This window comes from Asterias rubens, chromosome 19 (genome assembly GCF_902459465.1).
Source record: "Asterias rubens chromosome 19, eAstRub1.3, whole genome shotgun sequence".
In the NCBI taxonomy this organism is placed as follows: Eukaryota; Metazoa; Echinodermata; class Asteroidea; order Forcipulatida; family Asteriidae; genus Asterias; species Asterias rubens.
In genome coordinates this window covers 8,240,213-8,261,978 of record NC_047080.1, presented here as the reverse complement: position 1 = coordinate 8,261,978, position 21,766 = coordinate 8,240,213, and the positions used below count along the sequence as shown (strand labels likewise).

The 21,766-nt window shown below is 39.8% G+C and overlaps 1 protein-coding gene across 1 annotated transcript in view; it reads left to right on the top strand.

The window, feature by feature from the left end:
* LOC117303347 (gamma-aminobutyric acid type B receptor subunit 1-like) overlaps positions 1–21,766 on the top strand; it is a 168,969-nt gene that overhangs the window by 130,619 nt on the left and 16,584 nt on the right. The window contains exons 4-5 of the mRNA XM_033787513.1: positions 588–755; positions 3,711–3,902. Coding sequence (XP_033643404.1) covers positions 588–755; positions 3,711–3,902 — 360 coding nt within the window. The remainder of the gene's footprint in view (positions 1–587; positions 756–3,710; positions 3,903–21,766) is intronic.

Below are 21,766 nucleotides of genomic sequence, written 5' to 3'. Positions count from 1 at the left end.
TAGTGTCCTGTGCCTTTAAGGAGACAGTTTCTGCTTAAAAACATCTTTCTAACCATATGCTTTTATTAACAAAAGGTTCAAAACGCTTTTCAGAGACCAACTCGTCCGATTCAAGGCAACGTGTCCCTTTAAACGAATTGAATAAAATGAAATTAAATTTAACATATGATGGATTTGAGGTATTGCGTGGTGGGGTATCAACAAATATTAGGCTTGTGGTAATACCATGTGTATATCGACTTGATAGGTAGATTATGTTCTTTTAGAGAACTTGTCTTGCTTTATAATCTACTATCGCAGAGAAGATTCTTTTGAGGAATTCAGGAGACTTCTCAGTTCTGAAAAAAACTGTCCTGCTTTTTAACTACTACCTGTGTGGAAGGTAGAAAATCAGCTGGGACTACTACTTTGGCTTATAGTGGATCGAGGGGACTTCTCATTATTAGCTAGGGTGTCGTAGCCAGCAGTGAACAGGTGCTGGTGCTTCTGCTCAGCAGAGTGTGGGTTCGAATCCCGCTCGTGACACTTGTGTCCCTGAGCAAGACACTGAACTATAATTGCTTATGATTATTGGTATTATTATACAGACCATCGAGGACCTAGAGAAGAGAGCCAAGGACGCAGGGATAGAGATTTTCAGTAGACGGAGCTTCCTGTCCGAGCCGGACAACGCCGTGCAAAACCTGAAGCGTGAGGACGCTCGCATCATCATCGGTGTGTTCTACGAGGACATGGCCCGTAGAGTCTTCTGTGAGGTGAGAGAGACGCAGAGGATAATAGTTATAGTGGTTCTCATATAGCGCTTATACCCGTCACTCAGTGACGCTCACGGCGCTTTAACATTCATTTTTTCCCTGTAAAGTATTGTGGAGCTGCGTTTTTAGTTAAGTCTTGAGCCAAGTTCCCATTTGACTTGTTTTTGGTTAAAGAATCACAACTTTTCTGTAGAATGATCAAATTTAATCCAATGGGGACGCATGTTAAACTGCCTTCCCTGTCAACTAACCGTGAGCATGATGTAAAACTAACAGGCCGAAAAGGGGTCGCGGAAGACTTCTGCGCAGCCACGGTAACTTAACAGGGCCGTTGAAATTTCCAATGGGAACAGCTCCCCGCTGTAAGCCTACAGCGACCTTGCTGTAAATTGCTATACAAATTTCGCGGACTATAGGTCCAGGTGGGAATGCACGATAGAATTACACCACAGTCAGTCATGGTAAATTTTGCGTAGCAGTGGAAGAAAAATTCCAATGGGAACACCCTGGTATGGTCTTTATAAGGTGCTGTGGCACAATATGCTGCCAATCAAACCAGGAACACTGAGGCAAACCCCTTCTCTTTTCGATAAGTGCTCTTTTTCTTTTTATGTGCATTACTCAACACACGGAACATAAAGGCTGTACGTCCCATCCGAAGGACACAACAAAATGGTTTTAAAGACACTGGACACTATTGGTAATTGTCAAAGACCAGTCTTCTCACTTGGTGTATCTTAAAATATGCATAAAATGACAAACCTGTGAAAATTTGGGCTCAAACGGTCATCGAAGTTGCAAGATAATAATGAAAGAAAAAACACCCTGGTCACACGAAGTTGTGTGCTTTCAGATGCTTGAATTCATGACCTCAAATTCTAAATCTGAGGTCTCAAAATCAAATTCGTGGGAAATAACTTCTTTCTCGAAAACTATTTCACTTCAGAGGGAGCCGTTTCTCACAATGTTTATACTATCAAACCTCTCCTCATTACTGGTTACCAAGTAAGGTTTTATGCTAATAATTATTTTCAGTAATTACCAATAGTGTCCACTGCCTTTAAGTGTCTTGCTTAAGGACACAAGTGTCTTGATCGGGACTTGAACCCACACTCTGCTGAATAGAAACACCAGAGCTTGAATTCGGGGTGCTCTTATCTGCTAGGCAACGACCTGCCACATGTCTGTGACACGATGAGCGCTGTGACAATTAAAAGATCAGAGAGATGGGTTTTGGGAACCTAAAACGGTGATAAAGTCACATATCCCCACTCTCCCGCTTTCCCACTCATCAATAAAATTCCAGGGAAAAATTGTCTGGGTGTCCGTATTTTTTTTTGTCGGAACTTGTTCTCACGAGGGTTAAGTGCTGATATCTTTAAAGTCTACAGGGTATTCTAAATGTCACAGTCTTATAATATTTCAAGATGGTTCTTTTAATTCGTCTTCAGTTTCTCCTTTAATTTCCTTTTCTGACATCTGAGATCTGAGGTCTTATTTTGCCGTTGATTGTTCTTGAGGACCGAAAACAATTTTTATTATAAACTAATGGCTAATGAGCAAGTGGCAGACAGGGTGTTTTAGCATGGTTAAAGGCACTGGACACCATTGGTAGTTACTCACAAGCAATGGAAAGCGATTGATGGTATAGACGATGTGACCCATGTTTACATTCAAACCGCCCTCTGTTGAAAAAACACTGCATACGTCATGTTTTGCCGGGCAAAATGACGCGTAGTCATGGTAAGATTGCATACACTTTCTAGCTGGCTGCCAAAATACAAAGGTTTCGCCCGGCGGTATGTGCGCGAATCATGTTATGGTTTTCGAGTGACGTCAGAAGTCACATCGTCTATAATATAACATTGTGAGAAACAGCTCCCTCTGAAGTAATGTAGTTTCTGGAAAAAAAAGGTAATTTCTCACTCAAGCCTGAAGCCTTTGTTAGGCATCTGAAAGCACACACATTTGTGCAACAAGGGTGTTTTTATCTTGTATTACTCTCTTCAAACTTCGATGACCAATTGAGTTAAAATTTTCACAAATTGTTTATTTTAATCATACATGTATGTTGGGATACACCAAGTGAGAATACTGGTATTTGTCAATTACCAAAACATGTCCAGTGCAGAGGACTGTAAGAAAATGTAAAACTTTAAGGCGGGTGGGGGATGGGTGTGGGGGTTGGCAAGCCCCACCCTAAGGTCCTGGGAAGGTGGGGTGGGGGTGGGGTGGTGAACCTCTACCTACCCTAAGGCCCTTGTAATTTTACTTGTTTTTCTCAAAAAAAAAGGGGACAAGAAAGATGGTAAACACCTACCAAAAGCTTGACCCCTCTTATTAAAAAAAAACAGGTCCCAATTTCATAGTGCTTAAAGGCTCTGGACACCTTTGGTAATAACAAAAATAAAAAATAAAAAACTGTGAACAATTTGAACTCGATTGGTCGTCGAAGTTGCGAGAGAATAATGGAAGAAAAAACACCCTTGTCGCATAAGTTGTGTGCTTTCAGATGCTTGAATTTGTGACCTCAGCTGAGGTGTTGAATTCAATTCAAATATTTTAGTGAGAAATTACTTCTTTCTCAAAAACTACGTCACTTCAGATGGCCGTTTCGCACAATTTTTTATACTATCAACAGCTCTCCATTCTCCATTGCTCATAACCAAGTAAGTTTTTTAGCTACCAATTATTTTGAGTAATTACCAATAGTGTCCAGTGCCTTTAAGCAGCTCTATGAAACTGGGCCCTGATACCAATGAGCCTAAGTTGAGGTATATTTTGAAAGATTTTTCTGAAACTGAACAAGTTTTTTCCTCTTTAAAGTGTCAAACCTATACAAAAAAAGACAAAAAGATGAAACACCTCTAGGGGCCCGAAGGTGGGCCACTGAGGATCCCCTCGAAAAGCTTTGCTATTATCTCTCTAAACTTTTCCCTCCCGGCACCTGGGCAGGTATACAAACAAAAGCTGTACGGCCCCAAGAATGTTTGGATGATAATGGGCTGGTACCCTGACGGCTGGTACAAGGTTGGCGACCCAAAGGGGAATTGTACGGGAGAGCAGTTGATGGAAGCGTTGCAGTATCACTTCACGACGGAGGCTCTTATTCTGAAACCTGATGATTCACCCTCTATCTCTGGAATGGTAAGTTGAAGACATCACTTGCAATGCGCCATATTTTTGACGGCGTGAGGGCGCTCTCAAAATATTGTTATCACTTCCGGGGGTTTATTCATTTATACCCAAAATAACTATTAAACACTGGAACACATTACCACCACAGATCATATCCATCACGGACAATATGACCCTTTAAACTTGCTGTTACCCACCTCTAAGCAACTTTAAACTACTGCGCACCAAAAATGACAGAACGCCGATTAAAACTGTGCAGGACGAATCGTGGATACCCCTGGAAATGATAAAACTTGTGGGAGTGCCCTCATGCGGTAAAAAAAAAACCGGCTAATTGCTCTGAATTTTTGTAAATCTAACCGTTTTTTCCTCTTTTAATAGATCCATTAAGCCCCATTGTGTATCGACCAATCAAACCCATTTTTGTTTACGATTTCAGAGGTACAGTTGACCGTTCCAACCCCAGTGGACATTGCTTATGATGGAATCACATCATACTTAGGACTTGTAGGTTTTTTTTTTTCTGAAAGAGCGGCCTTCCAATATCAGGAGAGCCATTAGCCTGAAGTTTGTTTTGCAATTTATTGACTGGTTTGTTTTACTTGTTGAGACAATCTCCAACAAAAATCTCCCGATTTTCCTCCGCCAATGTCTTCTCTTCTTCCTTTTTTTCTTTCAAACGTATCTCATAACTTAATAACTCTCTGATGTTTGGTCGTAGGATACCTCTTATCACCTTCATCAAAAGGTCCACGATTGAGGGTTGTGCCTTCACCAAACTCGGAGTTTCTCATTTCAACCCAACCCTTGGTTTGCGATTCATTGATTTGTTTGTTTAACTTGCTGAGTCAATCTGAGACAATAATCTTCAATTGTCATCTTTTTTCCTTTTTAAGTATCTCATAGCTTGCTAACTCTCCAATATTCATTTATTCATAGGATGCCCCTTATCACGTTTATCACAAGGTAGTCCACGATTTCAGTTTGTGATCAGGCGGCACTCTAAAAGCAACCGGGGGTGGGGGGTGGAGGGGGGTGTTTTCACAAACCTCCGAATCTCTCAGTTCCGCACAACCCTTGATTTGTGATTCGTTGATATTTTGTTTCACTTGCCGAGTCAATCAGAAACAGTAATCACCCAATTTGTTGTTTTGACCAATATTCGGTCGTAGGATACCTCTTAAAGCCATTATACACTTTTGGAACAGAAAACAAAATAAAAGTTCACAGATTTACAAACAACTTACAGGGTTTACAGAAGGTAATGGTAAAAGGCTTCTATTGAAATATTATTCCATGAAATGCTTTACTTTTTGAGAAAACATTAAAACAATAATCAATTCTCGAAATTGAGAATTTCGGATTTATAGTAAACACATGTCATGACACGGCGAAACGTGCGGAAACAAGGGTGGGTTTTCCCGTTATTTTCTCCCGACTCCGATGACCGATTGGGCCTAAATTTTCACAGGTTTGTTATTTTATATAGAAGTTGTGTAAAAGGAAGTGTGGGCCTTTGGACAATACTGTTTACCGAAAGTGTCCCATGGCTTTAAATCAAGTTCGTCACAACAAAGTCCAAGATTCCGGGTTTTCCACAATTACGAGTTTTGATCAGATGGCACTCTAAAACAACCTATGGAATTTCTCATGCCCACACAATCATCAATTTGTGATTCATTGATTTATTTGTTTAACTTGCTGAGTCAATCTGAGCTGTTCCTTGCGCTATGTTCTGAGACAAAAGTCACATTTTGTTTTCTTCGTCTTTTTCCTTTTTTTTTACCTTTTACCTTGTTACCTCTCCAATGCTCGGTCGTAGGATACCTCTTATCACGTTCATCACATGGTAGTCCACAATTGCGCGTTTTACATGATTGGCGGCGAGTTTTGATCAGACGGCACTGTAAAGCAACCTGGGGGGGGGGTGGGTGTCTTCAACAAACTCGAATCTCTCGTTTCTACTAATCAGAAAAATGCCGACGCTGCTTCGTCTCTAATCACCATCTTTTGTTTGTCTTAGTCTTCTCATTCTAATAACACATCCGCGGCAAGTAAAGAGAAATCATCATTCTCAGACCGATTTATCAGAAGGGGGGTTATTAAACACGGATTAGTTTTCATATTCACAACTCGTGCCGACAGTTTACGGAAGGACACAAAGCTTAATTGTTATTGATACAACGTAAATTAACGACCTTTACATTTTCAACAAAAATTTCCCCCACCAATTTATTCTGAACCACCATTTCAGAACTTCTATCAGCAACCTTTGGCTCGTTATTTATAAGAATTTTTTTTTTTATCAAAGTCTACTGTGGAATAATCATAACAAGTTTGCAGAGTTTGTGGTTGACTTTGATATTAATTGACAAACTTTCACTTTAATCTGTTACAAAAGGAACATTACAGAACCAGTTTTTGCTAATTTTAACAAATATTGCGGCTTCGGTTTCGGCTATGGTGTACGAGGTTGAAAAATCTCAAAAACCATTTGACCCCACGGTACCAAGTACTGTATATCAAATACCCAGTACCGTGCCAGTACATGTATCTATGCTGTTTGTCGTCTAACGCTACCTCTACTGGTGAATTCAGAGCGGGCCTGTGCTTGCGTAAAGAGCCTTGGACAAGCCTAACAAAACAGTTGCTGGCAGTGTAAGCACTCCAGTAGTTCACCATTTATACATAAACTGAAAAATGTGTGATTTACTTATCTAGCTTGTCCTATTATTTTGATATACTTTTGCACCCAGACTGAAGAAGGACTTAGCTCCCCTGCAGAGGTGCAGATGACATGGTGTGAATGGGTGCTTCAGACAGTGAAAGCAATTTAACCACGTCTGACTCACTTTTCAATCAAAAGAAATTCAGTCCGGTCTAGTCCCACTTTTGTCGCTTTCTTTCTTTTTTGGGGGATTGCGATGAGCAGAGTGAATGACATTTCCTTCCGATTGGAGAGAAACGATTTCCCAGAATGCCTTAATTCCCTAAAGGGGGAATTCAGCAAGTTCACTGAACAAATTATGGCGATATATTTCTGGCCTTCTAAAAATCGATTCCGATGTGCGTAGAGAGCTCTCACTATTCAGCACTGTGTGTGAATGTGATGTTGGTGTTTTTGTCATGAAGGATGTTTTGTAAGGGTACGGGTGGCTGGTTGCTTAAACTTTCAGTATAAATTAGTCTGGTTTTAACGATGCCAACACCTAATAATTGCAAACAAAAGTATTGTATTAAAAACTTTCAGCATCTGCCTTGAGTTGGAAGGATGAGACCAGGGCCCAACTTCATGACTCTGCTTACCGTAAGCACAGAATCGGCGCTTATGGAAGCATGGAGTTCTGTGCTTATGGCAAGCGTATTTCACAGTTAGCGGCGAATTTGGGCTTCTGCGCGTGCGTACTCCCCGTTACAAGGCATTCTAGGCTTACAAGGCTAGCACAGAAATTCGGCGCTTGCACGTAAGTGGGGAATCGTGGTCGTAAGCATAGAATTCGGCGGTAAGCAGAGCCATGAAATTGGGCCCTGCCTGATTTGATCATAACCAGGTTTGTACTGAATTGTCTCAGTGGTTGACCTCATTGGAGAGTTTTGATAATGTAACTCAAACAAACAGGGCAAAATTTCATGGCTGCTTACCGTAAGCAAAGAATCAGCGCTTGTTGAAGCAGGGAATTCTGTTCTTATGTCAAGCATATTTCACTGGTTAGCGGGGAATTTAGGCTAGTGCGCGTGCATACTCCACGTTACTAGGCATTCTACGCTTACACAGCTAGTGCAGAAATTTGGCTCTTGCTGGGCAAGCGGAGGATGGTGATCGTAAGCGCAGTAGAGCTGTCGTGGCCGAGTGGTGAAGAGCACCACCACCGAACTCAAGCTCCGACCTGTTCAAGGTAGTGTGGGTTCGGGAGTCATGACACTTATGTCCTTACAAGCAAGACACTTAACCACTGCTTCGTCCTTTATGATGGGACATAAAGCTGTAGGCTCGTTTGTTGTTATAACAACTATCAACGTACGCAAAAGACCCCAGTACGCAAAGAGAAGGGGTTCTCCTCCGGTGTGTCTGGTAGTGCGACTATCTTCAATTATGATGGCTGCACTTGAAAGGAAGAAGAAGCAGAATTTGGCGGTAAGCAGATCCATGAAGTTGGGCCCAGGTTGTATCAATTAGATGAGGTGGACCCATCCACAGCCAGTCCACCCAGATTAGATGGTCCAGCACCAGCTGTCTCTGTTGAATTCCTTTACCTCCAAATTACCATAGCTAGGGCAAGTCAGTAAGTGTTTAACATGCCAGGCAGCACTCCTGCCAATCAATATTGTGTTAATCTCCATGACCTGTATGTGTGTGTTAAAAGGCATCATGGATCATCGCTGGTTAAAGAGATGGAATTGTGTTACCCCGATCACTGAATGCTGTTGGTATATAAAGTAGGGTGGTGAGAATTGTGTTTGCCTCCCTCCATCCCACCAGCCCACCTCGAGCCCTCCAGCCCACCCCTGCATCCCACTTGGATCATCAGCCATCCAGGCAAATAGCTCACAGATAAGGGCCCAATTTCATAGATCTGCTAAGCACGAAAAATTGCTAAGCACGAAAAATTGCTTAGCATGAAATTTCTTCCTTGTTAAAGCCATTGGACCCTTTCGGTACAGAAAAAAAAAATAAAGTTCACAGAATTACAAATAACTTACAGGGTTTACAGAAGGTAGTGGTGAAATACTTCTCTTGAAATATTATTCCATGAAATGCTTTACTTTTTGAGAAAACAGTTAAACAATATCAATTCTCGTTAACGAGAATTACGGATTTATTTTAAACACATGTCATGACACGGCGAAACGCACGGATACAAGGGTGGGTTTTCCTGTTAATTTCTCCCGACTCCGATGACCGATTAAGCCCAAATTTTCACAGGTTTGTTATTTGATATAGAAGTTGTGATACACGAAGTGTGGGCCTTGGACAATACTGTTTACCGAAAGGGTCCAATGGCTTTAAAGACAGGATGACCAACCAAATTTCCATTGGTTGTATATATTGCTTGTTACTGGTACTCAGCTGTTGTTTTCTAATCCTAAAAATCGCGTGGAAATTTGGTTGGTAATCCTGTTTTTATCAAAGAAGAAATATCATGCTAAGCAAATTTTTGTGCTTAGCAGCTCTATGAAATTGTCCCCTGCCGAGTCCAGAATGTTTATGAATTTACCATCATAATCAAACCTCCATTCTAAAGTTCATTGCCAATATTTGCTACTCCCGGAGTCTCCAACTGTATGGAGAAACAAAACCTTACGATTAATTTTCCAAAGCTCTCTGAATATTTCTGAACACACATTAGAATCCCTCCAAACACCGTTTCACATTCTCTACGCCACCAAACGCAGAGCAAATAAAAGCTCTTGTTTGGATGTCATCAAACAGCGTGTACAACCCCTGAAGAGTTTGAACATGCACTTGTACTTGACTAAATACCAATGTTGTTTCAGCTGCCGAGTAATGAAAATCACTGACTATGCTGCATGCTATAGGTTGTCAGTTCATACACATCTGGGGTACCCTCATCTCTGATGAGGGTTACAGCTTATATTGCCATTGGTGATGCCATGAGGGACATGTCCGGAGGCCATAAAGCCATTGGACCCTTTCGATAAACAGTATTGTTCAAGGCTCCCACTCCGTGTATCACAACATCTATATAAAATAACAAACCTGTGAAAATTTAGGCTCAATTGGTCATCGGAGTCGGGAGAAAATAACGGGAAAACCCACTCTTGTTTCCGCACGTTTCGCCGTGTCATGACATGTGTTTAAAATAAATCCGTAATTCTCGCTAACGAGAATTGATATTGTTTTACTGTTTTCTCAAAAAGTAAAGCATTTCATGGAATAATATTTCAAGCGAAGTCTTTCACCACTACCTTCTCTAAACCCTGTAAGTTATTTGTAAATCTGTGAACTTTTATTTTTTTGTCCGTACCGAAAGGGTCCAATGGCTTTAAAGACACTGGACACTATTGGTAATTGACAAAGACCAGTCTTCTCACTTGGTGTATCTCAACATTAGCAAAAAATAACAAACCTGTGAAAATTTGAGCTCAATTGGTGGACAAAATTGGGCGATAATAATGAAAGAAAAAAACAACCTTGTCACACGAAGTTGTATGCTTTGAGATGCTTGATTTCGAGACCTCAAATTCTAAATCTGAGGTCTCAAAATCAAATTCGTGGAAAATGACTTCTTTCTCGGAAACTATGTCACATCAGAGGGAGCCGTTTCTCACAATGTTTTATACTATTACCTCTCCCCATTACTCGTTACCAAGTGAGGTTTTATGATCATAAATATTTTGAGTAATTACCAATAGTGTCCACTGCCTTTAAACTTAAGAGCTAGAGCAATGTTGGTGTCGGGAGGAACCATAACAATCTTATACTAATACAATCATTCCAACCGGGGTTTTTTTTTCAGAGGCCTGGACCCAATTTTATAGAGCTGCTTAGACGCTAAGCAGAATAAAATCTTGCTTACCAGAACAAGGTTACCAGCCAAAGTACTATTCCACAAGTACAATTTGTGACTTGTATCTTGCTCATTTTTGCTTGTATCTTGCTCATTTTTGCTTAGTAGTCCATTTCTAAGCACTATTAGCTGCTAAACTGGACTCAATTCAATGGGGCTGCATGTGAGTACACAAATTGACTTAGCTCATAGAATGTTTGCTTACTAGAATCAGGTAACCAGCCAACACACCACAGCACAACTTCTCACTTGTAAATGGTGTCCTCCTCATTTTTGCTTAATAGCAGAAAACTGTTAAGCATTGTCTGATTATTAGCTGTTCAATGAAATTGGGCTCTGCATCAAGCTGTCAATCAAAATTTCTGCTAAGCAAATTTATTTCATTAAGGAAGAAATTAATGGGGTTCCAGTCACAGAAATGGTAACTGTATTGTATTTTGACCAGTAACCAACTTTTGCCAAGCAAGAGTTTTCACTGCTTAGCAAATTTGTGTGCCCGCAGGCCAACCCCAGAGCTAGTTATAAAAAGGGCCAGTAGTTTTTAGAAAAGTACCTATTTCAATTCTTCAAGTTCGAGAACATCCATATAGGGATAGTACAGCATTGAGTTTAGAAATAGATTTTACTCCAATCATTTTACTCCTCTATTTTTAAATTAACCCAGGATGACACAGTCTTGCTATAAGGTTCTGTCCATCATCACTTGAAACATGAAGGGATTGAAAAAGATTTTTTTTTTTTTTTTTCGATAAGGTCAGTGTACTTATCCAAAAAAAAATTGCAGTTAAAAGGGAATCCCAAACAAAGTTAGGGTTGCATTTTCCAAATCGGCCGAAAGTCATTAAACTCCCCCAATTTCTCGTTGAGAATTCACGGCACGCACACCACGGACGTCCGGGTTGATACGGCGTTGAATAAAAGGAGTAAAGGGAAAGACACTGAAGTGCACAGCCGGGGCCATCGGCTGTGATAATCAACACCTGGGCATGAAGTGTCCGATAATGTTTCAAATTCTTCATCGGATTTATTCCAAGCGGGTATTTTGCTTTCGTCTCTTGAAGTTTTTCTATTCCCCCCGTTTTGACATTCTTTGTTTGTTCCTTTCACAGTGTGAATGTGCAAATTAAGATCCAGGTCAGTGGGGTTCTAAACCTAAGATGATTCATACAGAGTTGAGAATGGGGGTAATTATCTGTGCTTCCGCTCTCAGAAAGGCACATTTTCTGTCATCTTGGGGTGTTTTTTTTTTCTTTTTTTTTTCTCGGTGTATCAGAAGTTATGTAGGATTTGCAGCATTGCATGGTGAGGTATCGATATATAATATTTGGTTTGCAGGCACACCATGCGTGTGTGTATACTTGTCTAATAGATTTAGTTCTTTAGAGAACTTAGGCTTGCTACATATTCTACTACGCGTGCGGTGTAGATTTATCGGAATAGCAGATATTTTTTGAACGGTTTTCTGCTTGGCAAAAGCCCCAGTCTGAGATGATACTTGTGGGAATAATAATGTGGCTTGTGTACTCAGTTCTTGCCTTGTTAAACAGTATTTTCTGCTTACGCTGCTCCATGCATAGCAGCACAACAAGTAGCTAAGCACAACAAAGTTATGCTTACCAGAATCAGGTTACCAGCCAAACTGGTATCAACCTCAAAATTGTTAAGCAATATGTTCTGCTTAAAGACAGTGGACACTGTTGGTAATTGTCAATGACCAGTCTTCTCACTTAGTGTATCTAAACATATGCATAAAATAACAAACCTGTGAAAATTTGAGCTCATTTGGGCGTCGAAGTTGCGAGATATGAGTGAAACAAAAAACACCCTTCTCACACGAAGTTGTGTGCTTTTAGATGATTGCTTTCGAGACCTCAAATTCTAAACTTGAGGTATCGAAATCAAATTCGTGGAAAATTACTTCTTTCTCGAAAACTACGTCACTTCAGAGGGAGCCGTTTCTCACAAGGTTTTATACTATCAACCTCTACCCATTACTCGTTACCAAGTGTGGTTTTATGCTGATAATTATTTTGAGTAATTACCAATAGTGTCCACTGCCTTTCAACTGAAACTCGATGAAATTGGGACCCGATCATCCATCAAAGTCTTATTCAACCTTTAATTTAAATCGCTCCGAAAGCATTATAGCTGTCTCTCAGAAGACCCAATGACCTACCTCGGAGGCATCAAGCTCAAATTATTACTTTGCCTCCGTATTTAATTTGTATCCAATTGCTCATCAAACGGACGAGTTGTTTAAGCCCGGTGATTTGAACCATCAGCTGCCGTGTTTACCGCTTAGAGATAAATGTTACAGCAATACAGATGCTGCTGGCCTGGGGAGATACTTGTTGGTAAGGAGACGCAGGACGGGCTTTCGCTGTCAACACACAGCGCTAACGCAGTTGTCCTGTGCATCTGTGACAGGCTAAATTTGTCGGGTGATGGATCAGTTTGGTGCGAGTTATTTCGGTTTTGAGGTTTGTGGTTCATCTGAGGTCAGTTTGGACATCTCGTTTAGTGGAGATTGACAACTGAAAGCTTGGCAAATTTTTTTACAGCTGTAGAAAAAGTACAGGATTTTATGTTTTAGCTCAACCAAAAATTAACTTCACTTTTGTCGGGTGACGGTTAGGTTTGTAACTAGTTATTTTAGTTTTGGGGTTTGTAGTTTTTGGTTTGATCATCTGGGGTCAGTTTGGACGCGGGTTAGTGGAGATTAACGACTGAAAGCTTAGCCAATAGTCAAGTTTTTACTTCTGTAGAAAAAGAACAGGATTTTTGTTTAGTTAAAGGCAGTGGACACTATTGGTAATTACTCAAAATAATTAGTAGCATGAAACCTTACTTGGTAACGAGTAATGGGGAGGTTGAGGTTGATAGTATAAAACATTGTGAGAAACGACTCCCTCTGAAGTGACGTAGTTTTCGAGAAAGAAGTAATTTTTTCGAGATTTCGAGACCTCAGATTTAGAATTTGAAGTGTCGAAATCAAGCATCTGAAAGCACACAACTTCATGTGACAAGGGTGTTTTTCCTTTCATAGCCATCTCGCAACTTCGACGACCAATTAAGCTCAAATTTTCACAGGTTTGTTATTTTATGCATATGTTGAGATACACCAAGTGAGAAGACTGGTCTTTGACAACTACCAATAGTGTCCCCTGTCTTTAAACCAAAATAATAATACTTTTAAAGTAAACACTTTTGAAGTAAATTAGCTATATATCTATACATATAAAGTTCATACCAGTGTCAACCCCTGTTTCGGAAGAGTAAGGATGTTTGTGTAGTTTGTCTGGATTTCAGGATTTCAATGGGTTGGTGGAAGATTCGGCCTTCCAGATCTCCATGGCATGGTTATCCACTTTCTAAGTGGCATAGTTATCCACTTTCTAAGTGGAATGTTTAGCTGATTTCATGAAAGTGAAACTCTACTAATTTATTTTGCTTTGAAGACACTGGACACTATTGGTAATTGTCAAAGCTCAACATATGCATAATATAACAAACCTGCAAAAATTTTGAGCTCGATTGGTCGTCGAAGTTGCGAGATAACTTTGAAAGAAAAAACACCCTTGTCACACAAAGTTGTGTGCTTTCAGAATCTAAATCTGAGGTCTCAAAATCAAATTCATGGAAAATTACTTCTTTCTCGAAAACTACGTCACTTCAGAGGGAGCCGTTTCTCACAATGTCTTATACTATCAACCTCTTCCCATTACTCGTTGCCAAGTGAGGTTTTATGCTAGTAATTATTTTGAGTAATTACCAATAGTGTCCACTGCCTTTAAATGCCAATTCTATTGTAGGGCCAAGGCACCAAGTATTATTCTGAAGACTCTCTTCTCAAGTCTCAAGTTCCAACTGTGTCAAATAGTTGAGGAGACCCTCGCTCTAGAAATCCGAACTTGTCCCCCCTTTGAACGAGTTTATTAGGAATCCTAAATAGATGTTCAAGTGAGAGGAATGCAAGTGTTTGTTACACAGTTTCTTGTGTTTGCAGAGGTGGTGAAGCGTCGTTGCAGTGGGAAACGACGGCCCCTGGCATGTCTGTTGAGATCGATTTGAAGACAAGGTGTAGCTGCAGCGTTGGGGGGTTGGCTGCAGGGCGTGCTTTGGTCATCATGGTGTGGTGTGCTCTGGGAAAACCATGACCTCAGTCCTTATTAAATGCTTATATAAATCTTGCTGAACATTGTCCTCCTTGTAAAGTTAACAGGGGTTGTGTTTTGCATCACACTCGTCCACCTATTTTTATTTTTAAAAACTTGCTTTTCTCCATATTTTTACATAGTTTTAATTATCTGTTTTTAAAGCCATTAGACCCTTTTGGTACAAAAAAAAAATCAAAAAAAATCACAGATTTACAAATAACTTACAGGGTTTACAGAAGGTAGTGGTGAAAGACTTCTCTTGAAATATTATTCCATGAAATGCTTTACTTTTTGAGAAAACAGTAAAACAATATCAATTCTCAATATCAAGGATTACGGATTTATTTTAAACACATGTCATGACACGGCGAAACATGTGTTGATACAAGGGTGGGTTTTCCCATTATTTTCTCCCCACTCCGATGACCAATTGAGCCTAAACTTTCACAGGTTTGTTATTTTATATAGAAGTTGTGGTACACGAAGTGTGGGCCTTGGACAAAACTGTTTACCGAAAGGGTCCAGGCTTTAATGATACCTTTAAATGGCGGCTCTCCCCTGTTGGATATCAATAATAAATAAACAATATTATTTTGTTTTTATACCCATGTACCAAAAGCACTGTATATACACAATACTTTCCTGAGTCCTGTGAAAAACATTCACAGGTATGTGACTGTTGTGGGATTCGAACTCACAACTTTTGCCATTCTATAGCAGATGTCTTACCACTTGTCCATCGAGATTGCCTGGTAGGTAGAGGCAGTTTGAATACAATATTTAAGCAGCAGATACTAATTAACTGGGCTCAGATTTTGTTTATATTGCATCAAAATATGTGCGAATAAGCTAACTTGAAGCAATACAAATGCGCAAAAGTTTTTTTTAACAATACAATCAACCTTATCCACCCATACACCTCATCAGCGTACACTGGACTTCAGTGGAATGAGCTCATGGTGCTTCATCAGCCCAGGACATCCACTGTAGCATCGGCCCGGGTGTGGAACCAACCGCCACTGACTGTCAAATCATCTCCATCCTTCACAACATTCAAGACAAACTTAAAATCTCACCTATTCAAACAAGCATACTCACACAATCCTCAGTCGTAATTTGTCTTTCTCTCCTCAAGCGCCAAAAGCGCCTTCTTTAGGCGGATACCAGCGCTATACTTAGTGTTCTATATTATTATTAATATACAATAAAAGAATTAGTTCTTCCCTTCATCCTTTTCTAATTTACTGAATTGTTTGTCAGAAATAAAGCTTGGCCAGAGTGACATTAATAAAATGTTCCGGCTCTCGACAGACAATCGACGATCCGCCGGCTTCCGTTGGCGACATATTGAGACCATCAGCTGGTCCCACAGGCCAACGGCCTGTTAGGCATTAGGCATTACTCCGGTGTGAACAACCTATTTAGGGTGTCTCAAGCACACTTTTATTGGGGAATAAATGACAGCTTTAGATTTTTTAATAAGTTGTGTGATCACCATCATCTGTTTTGGAGGTGGCTGGAAGTGTGCGGATATTGTATTTAAAATGTTTCCCAGGCATCAGCTCTTAAAGGCACTGGACACTATGGGTAATTACTCCAAATAATTGTTAGCATAAAAACTTACTTGGTAACGATCAATGGAGAGCTGTTGATAGTATAGAATATTGTGAGAAACGGCTCCCTCTGAAGTAATGTAGTTTTCAAGAAAGAAGTAATTTTCCACGAATTTGATTTTGAGACCTCAGATTTAGAATTTGAGGTCCGGATATCAAGCATCTGAAAGCACACAACTTCGTGTGACAAGGGTGTTTTTCCTTCCATTATTATCTCGCAACTTCAACGACCAATTGAGTTCAAATTTTCACAGGTTTGTTATTGTGTGCATATATGTCGAGATACACCAAGTGAGAAGACTGGTCTTTGACAATTTTACCAATAGTGTTCAGTGCCTTTAATAAATATCGACGTAGCAGATGTACTTGTTGGGTTTATGAGAATCGGAACATATGGAGGCGTTTTCAGAATGAAAACTGAGCAATAAATTCATGAGGACAAAATGAATATACGAAATAAATATGATATAAGGAAGAACATTAAAAGCACTGGACACCTTTGGTAATTGTCAAAGACCAGTGTTCTAGCTTGGTGTATCCAAAGCTCAAAATGGATGTGTGCCCCTAATAACTTGTCTGACATCCCTCCTAAAACATGGCTACCAAAAATACTGATTTACATATTAAGTCCCCTTTTTTTTTTTTGAAGAGAACTGAGTTTCCTGTACCAACAAGATATACTTGGGAAAAGATTAAAAAGGTGCCATGGGCTTAAAGAGAAGGTACACATTTGGTTATTACTCAAAACAAATATTAACTTAAAAAATGACTTTGTAACGAGCATTGGAGAGCTGTTGGTAGTATAAAACATTGTGGGAAAGGACTCCCTCTGAAGTAACGTAGTTTTTGAGAAAGAGGTAATTTCTCACTAAAATAATAAAGGACTTCTCGCTAGAAAGCACAAAAATTCGCCCAACAAGGGTGTTTTTTCTGTCATCATTTTCTCACAACTTCAATGACCGATTGAGCCCAAATTTTCACAGGCTTGTTTTTTTTATGCTTATGATGGGATACACCAAGTGAGAACACTGGTCTTTGACAATTACCAAACGAGTACAATGTCTCTAATAGAGGATAACAAGGAGACTAAGACTTCTGAAAAACCCAGATGGGCAGGATTTCTAGATCCTTTGCATCAGGATCCGCAGATTAATTTCGTTTGAGGGTAATGAACATCTAGGATTCGAATCGGTATTAGTAGTTCCAGGTAGCGTGCATCACGACTCGTGTCGAGTGGACAAGAGCCAATTCTCCAGAGAGAACAAAACCTTTTTTTTTTCATTACAGACCTTTAACGTCACTCCTGAGAACGCAGACCCGAGACCTAGATCGCACCAAAAGTGCATCGCATTTTCCCTTAGTTTGGTACTTATTTGCACTGGCGGATTGCGACTGGAGGTAACAAAAAAACAACTCTTCGGAGACGGCGAGCTTATCAGCCGAGGCTTTATCGGGGAAGAATTAACGGCATCAGCGTCGCACTTTTCTCCTGTTGACAGAATGTTTAACAAGCGGTGAACACGATCCGATTTTTTCCCCCATAAGTCGGGCTTAGGATGGTAAATGGAGACACACAATGCATTAACTTGTGATTTGCAAATCAGGCAGAGTGAGCTGTCTGTTATAGAGATGGCCTTCTGTTTTCCAGCTATACTGCTGTGTGTATCGTTTCGAGCGAAACTGTTTGCTCTTATGTGTTTTGTTTTCACTAAATCCTAGAAAGTGCCGACCTCTGTTTTCCAGCTACTGCTGTGTATCGTTTCGAGTGAAATTGTTTGTTCTTATGTGTTTTGTTCTCACTTATTTTTTTTTCGCTCAGACAATTCAAAGAGTGTAGTGTGGCATTGAAATTGGGATCTGCGCCAAGTTCTATTATAGAAATCCTGGAAAGTGCCAACCTCTATAAATATCAATGAAATCTGATTATAGTGAGAGGATTGTCAGACTCTTGTGTTTACTTCTAGTCGCTGCATGCCATAAAGCAATCGCACAACATCGGTAAACAGTATTGTCCAAAGACTCGCACTTCGTGTATCACAACTTATATATCAAATAACAAACCTGTGAAAAGTTAGCCTCAATCGGTAGTTGGAGTCGGGAGAAAATAACGGGAAAACCCACCCTTGTTTCCGCACGTTTCGCCATGTCATGACATGTGTTTGAAATAAGTCTGTTATTCTCGATATCGAGAATTGATAATTGTTTTAATGTTTTCTCAAAAAGTAATGCATTTCATGGAATAATATTTCAAGGGAAGTCTTTCACCATTACCTTCTGTAAACCCTGTACGTTATTTGTAAATCTGTGAACTTTAAATTTTTGTTCTGTTCAGAAAGTGTCCAATGGCTTTAAAGCGCTGGAATTGCTCCAGTATTTACATAAAATTTAAAAAAATAAAAACTCAAAAGGAAATGATTAAATTGTTTGCTCTAAGCACGCATCGTGATGACACTCGGGGAGAGTTTTATTTTTCAAAGTTTGAGGTCCCCTTTTCTACTTTTCCACACACCCCCCTTCCCACCTCCCCCCCCCCCCCTTCACACCTCCCCTCCCTAAATTCATTTCATTTGGGGTAATTAGCTTTTAAAATATAGTGCAGCACCCATGGTTTGTAAAACTGCTGGAGTTGCTCCAGTATTTGCATCAAATAACTATTAACAGACAAGGAAATGACAAAATAGTTTGCTCTAAGCTTCTATCGTGATGACACTCAAAGAGACTTTGTTTTATAAGCTTGAGGTCCCCTTTCAACTCGGTCCACTTACTCCCTCCTACCCCTCCACCCCCTCAACCCAAACTCATTTAAGTTTTGGGGACTATAATGCAGCATCCATGGTTCATAAAACTGCTGGAATCGCTCCAGTATTTACTTCAAATAACTAACTGACAAGGAAATGACAAAATGGTTTGCTTTAAGCTTCCATCGTGATGACACTTAAAGAGACTTTTTTTTTTAAGCTTGAGGTCCCCTTTCAACTCAGTCCACTTACTCCCTCCTACCCCTCCACCCCCTCAACCCAAACTCATTTAAGTTTTGGGGACTATAATGCAGCATCCATGGTTCATAAAACTGCTGGAATCGCTCCAGTATTTACTTCAAATAACTAGCTGACAAGGACATGACAAAATGGTTTGCTCTGAGCACGCATCGTGATGACACTCTGTGGGACGGCCATAACTTTGTAGAATTCATGTCATTCCAGGCATGCAAAAAAGCCAGCCCTCAGGACTTAGGATTCATCATAAAGAGATTAATACATCCTGGCAGATGTTAACTATTTATCCCTATGGGTGGCTCTGATACACAATTAAAGGGTGTATGTAACTTTTGTAGGACAAAAAACACAATGTCCACAGATTTACACTAAACTTACACAGTTTGAAGATAATGATAGTAGAAAGCTTCCCTGAAAATATTACGTGCTGAGGTGCGGTAGTTTTTGGGAAATGAGTAAAACAATGTCATGAAAATAATTTTTGTCTCATGAGACGAAAATTATTTTAATCATTTACAAACGTATTTTCATGACATTGTTTTACTCATTTCTCAAAAACTACAGCACCTCAGTAAGTAATATTTGAAGGGAAGCTCTCCACTATCATTATCTTCAAACCGTGTAAGTTTAATGTAAATCTATGGACATTTTAAAAAGGTACCCAAATCCTTTGAAGGGAATGTATTATTAACTCTTTCATGCGCCGAAGGCTTGTGGACAAGTTGTTAAAGGCACTGGACACTATTGGTAATTACTCAAAAGAATTGTTAGCATAAAAGTTGCTTGGTAATAAGCAATGGAGAGCTGTTGATGGTATAAAGCATTGTGAAAAACAGCTCTCTCAGAAGTAACGTAGTTTTTGAGTATGAAGTAATTTCTCACTGAAATATTTGGATTGAAATCGAAACTTACGCTGAGGCTCGAATTCAAGCATCTGAAAACACACCAACTTGTGCGACATGGGTGTTTTTTCTTCCGTTTCTTCTAGCAACTTCATCGACCAATTGAGTCCAAATTTTCACAGGTTTGTTATTTTATGCATATGTTGGGATACACAAAGTGAGAAGACTGGTCTTTGATAATTCCTAAAGGTGTTCATACCTCAATCGCATTGAGATAGTCAAGTCGTGGTGGTGGCGGCCTAATAAGTCAGGTGTCCACGATCCAATACTGCCCTCGCGAGGTCACTGCTGTCGCGTGAAGCTGGCTGCCCACAGCGCAAGAGCAGCAGTAGTCTCATTGGGCAGCAGCCTTGCTGGAGTATCGCGGGAAACGCGGTAAGAGTCCGAATGCTTTCACCGTGAATAAAATATTGTCCACAAGTGTTGAAGGCAGTGGACACTATAAGTATTGGTAAATACTCAAAAAAATTATAAACATAAAACCTTTCTTGGCGACGAGTAATGGGGAGAGGTTGATGGTATAAAACATTGTGAGAAACGGCTCCCTCTGAAGTGCCATAGTTTTCGAGAAAGAAGTAATTTTCCACGAACTTGATTTCGATACCTCAAGTTTAGAATTTGAGGTCTCGAAAGCAATCATCTAAAAGCACACAACTTCGTGTGAGAAGGGTGTTTTTTTATTTCACTCATATCTCGCAACTTCGACTCCCAAATGAGCTCAAATTTTCACAGATTTCGAGACCTCAGATTTAGAACTTGAGGTCTCGAAATCAATCGTCTAAACGCACACAACTTCATGTGACAAGGGTGTTTTTTTCTTTCATTGTTATCTCACAAGTTCGATGACCGATTGAGCTCAAGTTTTCACAGGTTTGTTATTTTATGCATATGTTGAGATACACCAACTGTGAACGTTAGTCTTTGACAATTACCAATAGTGTCCACTGCCTTTAAAGCATCTATCTTGTACTGCAAAATTCAAGTCTCTTCTCAAAACTTATCTTATGTCACAGGTTTTCAATGACTAATTTTGTTGTGTCTGTTTTTTCTTTGTGTTGTGTTTTGTTTTTGTTTTGTTTTTGGTTTTACTGCGCCTTGAACACCCAGCAGGGTGGATATGTGCGCATTACAAGTTTTATTATTATTATTATTATTATTATTATTATTACTTTGCATTGTTTCAAGTCAAGTCACCTCCATACAAACCCAGGTCAGACTGGTAAATTATGGACTCTTTCTTCTCCACTCTCTATTGTTCCTTCCCTTTCTCTGTTGTTCAACATCCGCAGTGTTTTTTGTGCACAAAATCAAACCAAAGACAAAGTTTCATTTAACTCTTTCCTGCGCCACATGTTTACTAGTTACTGGTTTGAATCCCTTCATAAAAATAGTTGTAAAACAAAACATCAAGATTGCACGGCCATTTGAACAATTTATAGGTCCATATGATAAATTTATCACTAAAATAAATGGTGCATGAAAGAGTTAATAGATGTTAAATTTACATCAAGGATAAAGGAATATTATTTGGTTCTACCATAGAGCTATATATATTGACTAGGTGCGAGTAGTAAATTTCACTAGTCGCCCAGGCCTACTCATAAGCGTCATTTTGTTGTGCTTAGCTATTTTCTTTTTTAGCTTAAGCGACACTTCGAAATTGTGACCCTTGTTC